The following is a 4,870-nucleotide window of genomic DNA, read 5'->3' on the forward strand; positions in this document are numbered from 1 at the left end:
TAAATCCTTATAGTTTATATGTTATTTTCTCTACCCTATCTCCAAACGGGATCGATCAATTCGACCGGCCACGTAACCACAAAAAAATCCAAATAAACCTAAATTAACCTCTTATTTTTTTCTTTGTAGAATGACTTCAAATTGTAACATGAAACTACATTCGTTTATCCTAAGTAGCTCTAAGTTTGTAACATTATGCATCTATTTATAATTAAATGTTATTGTTTTATTGTCCTTTTCATTGCCCTCTGAACCATGTTTAACTACTATCTATGCCATTATATGTTGTAAATCACTCGGGGGGAATGTACAGCTCACGTTATGCTATCGAAGTACATTACCCACAAGCTGCTTGCGTGCATTCCTCGTGAACCATTTTAATTATATTATTACTTATTTTATCTAATCTAGTCTTAAATAACTTAAAAAGATCCATATGATTAGATTTTAGTTACTTTTATAATAAAACCAAGAAATAAAGTACTTACCCAATCTTCTTTTTTCTTGCTGTCGATTTTCGATGACACTTAACTATACTTTTTTATACTAATGGTAGTAATGAACAAAATAATTTTTATTTAATTAAACAATGCTCCAAAGAACATAGACTAATAACATTCAAAAAGTAGACAAATTCACTTACCTCTGAAAATTTTTGTAGCCTTCTAACTATGCGACAAGAGCCATTACAAATTCATCCAAGCTAGTTGTTAACTTTCCCATGGGAACAAATCTTATAGTGTGAGTGAAATTGACAATATTCTGTTTAGAATACAATGTTATACATTTGATAGATGAAAACCTTGACTTTTTATAGGTTATAGGTAATATATAATAAAACGTAAGAGAGAACTATCAATGAATTGTGAAAGAGAGGATGTGACAGGTGGGTTTGGCAGGAGGGGTCTCATTTTCTATTTGATAGCTCTGTAACTGAACAAAATTGAGACTATAAAAATTATGGTTTGTCTGAGCAATAACGATTTTATAGAGAGTAATTTTCGTTTAATTTCATACATTTTCGAGGGGTGATGGATAAAATGGGGATGATGACATGCTGAGACAAAATGTGTCATGTGGGTCACACTAGTGTAAATTCAGGATTTTTAAAAATATTGCCTTGTAGAATTAAGAACTTAAAACTTGTATACTATTAAAATATGAATTATTAGCTCAGATTTTATGCTATTCTAATTGGTATAACATAAACAAAAAGTAGTTTAATAAAATTTTGAATTTAAGACACTAAAACCTTGTTTTACCCACTATCATGCCCCAAGTTGAACAAAAAATGCAACCTGGCTAATTAATGAATGAATATTTGCTGTAAAATTGTTATCAATCCTATAAGTGTAGCTAATGGTTTGGCAGCCAATTTTGATTTCATTCCTTTAATTCATGCACTCTATCCTTTTTTGACCGTACCTTTTTTCACACCTAAGACATATCCTGATTGATGATCACTGAATATACAAGTATATTATATGGCGTCACAGAATTATATCAGTGAACAATGGTAACAAAAATATTTAATGCTAATGTAATTGACACATCATTAGCTGTTAATATATCATGTGGAAAGTTTTCATGGTATTGATTGCTGTTTGATAGCTGACTTGATATAAAGTATATTATAATAACATTGTTAAGTGTTTCTTACAGTCAAGAATGTTTTCTGCTGAGTGTATGGGTTTATTGTTTTTTAATTATTGTATGACCAATAATGCTTGAAAAATTAACAAATGCAAACAGTAATGTTTTGACTTTTATTTGATTGTAATTTATGATAGCTGATAGCAAACTGTGAGTCTTCTGATTGGGCGAAAAGCTGCAGACTTATTTTAGATGCTTACAACAGATAATAAAACATTAATATATATCCCAGATAAATCCTTGCCCAACAAATGTTCTAATTTGAAAAATATTCTTTGGCTTTTGTTTCTTACAAAGTGAATTTTTAGTATTTTCCTTAAAACATAATAATGGCAGCAAGAAATTTAATTTGGTAAACAACACTTCTCTTTTAATGGTCATAAAAGCTTTTAGAAGGATGACATACATCTTTAGCCAAGTTTTCATCACTGGGTTTCTGCCATTTGTTCTTGAAAGCAACCTTTGACAAACATATTGTATGATAGTAGGCACATATAATTGTTAATCTCTTGCATCTTGGAAATTTATTTTTATTATCTGTTTGATATCTTTCTACAATTAAAATACCTTGAATTTATAGTAAAATATTAAATGATAGTAAATGTTCATCATTTAGCAAAATTTTAATATTTGATATTTTGACAGATGTTTTGTACCTTATTATATACAGAAAGTTAATTAAACATTGTAAGAATGATTTGGTAAATTTGGTGATGTGAGCTATAGCATATGGGTGATAGAATTAGTTCATGATGAATTCCTGACCATTTGACAGTGTCATTTTTGCACTGGAAGACTTGTGGCTGGAGGAAGGATGTAATGATAATGTTAAATGATATGGAGCCGAAGAATACAACATTTTGAAGAAATGAGCCTTTTGTGTCCTTTACATGTGAAAACCTACAGCAGAGCATGTAGTATACATATAGTGATAGGCTTCAAAACTGTTCCCTAAGCCATCCCTCATCTGCAAAGTGTAGAATGTAGTTATAAAAGAGGATCCTTTGACCAAAAGTTATTGAAACAGGAACTGTTAGGAACAGGAATGAAAACAGGGGCCATATGTGTTTTCTTGAATTTAGTCATTTTTGACATTACGTCTTTACATATTTATACATCTTGTCTCACTTGATTCTTTTGTGCAAAGAACTGTTATGTGGCTACGAACTTGGCATTTTATGTGACTTTTTTTTTAAATTATTTATACTTGTACTTTACTTGCTGCACTATTATCTGGAATATTTTGTGCTGAGTCTGCACTAAGTCATGTTACTTGTATAGATTAAAAGTTTTTGTTTGTAGTTAGATTTGCAAGGAAATCAAGAATTTTGTTAGGATTTACTGAATATTATTCTGCAAATCTGTTAGATCTATTTATTTTTAGTGCTTGAATCTCTGTTTTCTTAAGTTATTATCATTGTACATAGTAGAACAGAATTAAAATTGCACACCATTGCTAACTCTTTGATTGTGGATGTTTTAAATGAGCATGAAATTTTTGCTAGCCATACAATGTATATTGCACACTTGCATTCAACGGCCGGAGGTGGACTGTACCCTATTCGGCAAGTCAGCAGTCAAAAGTGGTGGGGAAATATCAAGCACAGTATTATATATATCCTGAAATATCTTTTCTTCTTTGTATTTCTTTGTGTATGTACTCTTATAGTATAGTTAATTGGAAATGGTGTTCAATAAAATGATGGACTTTGAATAAGAATTTCTGTTGTTGTTTTGATTTTTTCACTGTAAAAGATGCTAAGCAGAACATTGCCTTTACAGTTACCTAGACTAAAGAGTAAAGAAAAGATATTTGGTAAAAAGGAAGTAAATACGCTGAAGCAGAAAAGAAGAAAGACTTGCAGTTGGAGCAATGATGAATTAGAAGACCTAGCTCATGATGCTCGCTTGATTAAAAAGCTTAGAAAAGGAAAGGTAGAGTAATATAAACTTATAGTTATCTGCATGTTATAACAAGTATGTTTCAGGGAGTCTTAATTACTTATACCTGCATACAGTGTGTTATTTTCAAAACTTAAATTTTATTGGTATCTTTCTTAAGTAAAATATCATTCATTAAGCTTATACAGGTGTTAGCTTAAAAATGTTTCAATGTCTATTAATGCTAGATACTTAGCCCTATTATATTAGAATTTGAGTTCATAATCGAAATTATACAAATATTTATGTCTACAATATATATAACCTCATAACATGCAATGTATATTGGTGACAATTATTACATCATAGTATATGGTGTAACAGTTAAGTATATGAGTATTAAAAGATATTAAGTATTTAGCATTTAGTAAAATAGGGTTTTTCTTATGAAAACTTCTATTGTTTTATGATTCTACTGCTTAATAAGTTTCTGTAACAAACTATTTTCTATGCCACAAGCTATAGCTTATGATTTATGACTTTTTGAATTTATGAATAATAATAATAATTTTACAGAGTAAGACAAATGTGACAGTTAAATAATCATCTTACCTAAGACAAACACCAAGTTTTTTATTTTGTTTTTGTATGTCAGAGTCTTGAAAATTCAGTCAAGGCAACTTGTGCAACAAATAGGAAATTAAAAGCACAATAAAAACTGCATTTGACCAAAAATATTATACACACCTTTTTTACCTGTTCTGTCCTCTGTTACTCTTCAAATTTAATTGAAATTTCTAAACATTTTGAGAAAGTTACGGGGAAAAAAAAATACTTCTCTGCCTGTGTAAACATCATGATTTTTTTTTGTAATATATAGCTACAGGCCATAATCAGAATGTTTGAAAGGAGATTTCTAGTTTCTGAGATCAAAAGCCAACACATATTATGCAAAACATGCTAATGTTACAGGAGTTGGGGGGGGGCATGGACCCTAGAAAATCTGTAAAAAAAATAGGTGCTATGAGGTTAAATCTGGAAGCAATTTTGCACGAAATGTAGCTTAACTCTTTCAACCCAGGCTTAGTCCCTGGGACCAACCTCATAACCATTTTGTGCTTGTTATAGTTTTCATGCTATAACTTTTAAATTAGTAAGCTTAGCTCTTTCAACCCAGGCTCAGTCCCTGGGATCAACCTCATAACCATTTTGTGCTTGTTATAGTTTTCATACTATAACTTTTAAATTAGTAAGCTTAGCTCTTTCAACCCAGGCTCAGTCCCTGGGAGCAACCTCATAACCATTTTGTGCTTGTTATAGTTTTCATACTATAACT

At 30.5% G+C, this 4,870-nt stretch overlaps 1 protein-coding gene across 6 annotated transcripts in view; it reads left to right on the forward strand.

The window, feature by feature from the left end:
• Positions 1–4,870, forward strand: part of LOC106462072 (ATP-dependent RNA helicase DDX55-like) — a 162,304-nt gene that overhangs the window by 146,906 nt on the left and 10,528 nt on the right. For 5 of the 6 annotated variants that reach the window (XM_013921956.2, XM_022389208.1, XM_013921957.2 and 2 more), the window contains one exon: positions 3,436–3,588. In XM_013921956.2, the coding sequence (XP_013777410.1) occupies positions 3,436–3,588 (153 nt within the window). Of the gene's footprint in view, positions 1–3,433; positions 3,589–4,870 lie in introns of those variants that run through there. The other variant, XM_022389209.1, reaches the window with a different exon arrangement.

Source organism: Limulus polyphemus, unplaced genomic scaffold (genome assembly GCF_000517525.1).
Source record: "Limulus polyphemus unplaced genomic scaffold, Limulus_polyphemus-2.1.2 Scaffold1088, whole genome shotgun sequence".
NCBI lineage: Eukaryota > Metazoa > Arthropoda > Merostomata > Xiphosura > Limulidae > Limulus > Limulus polyphemus.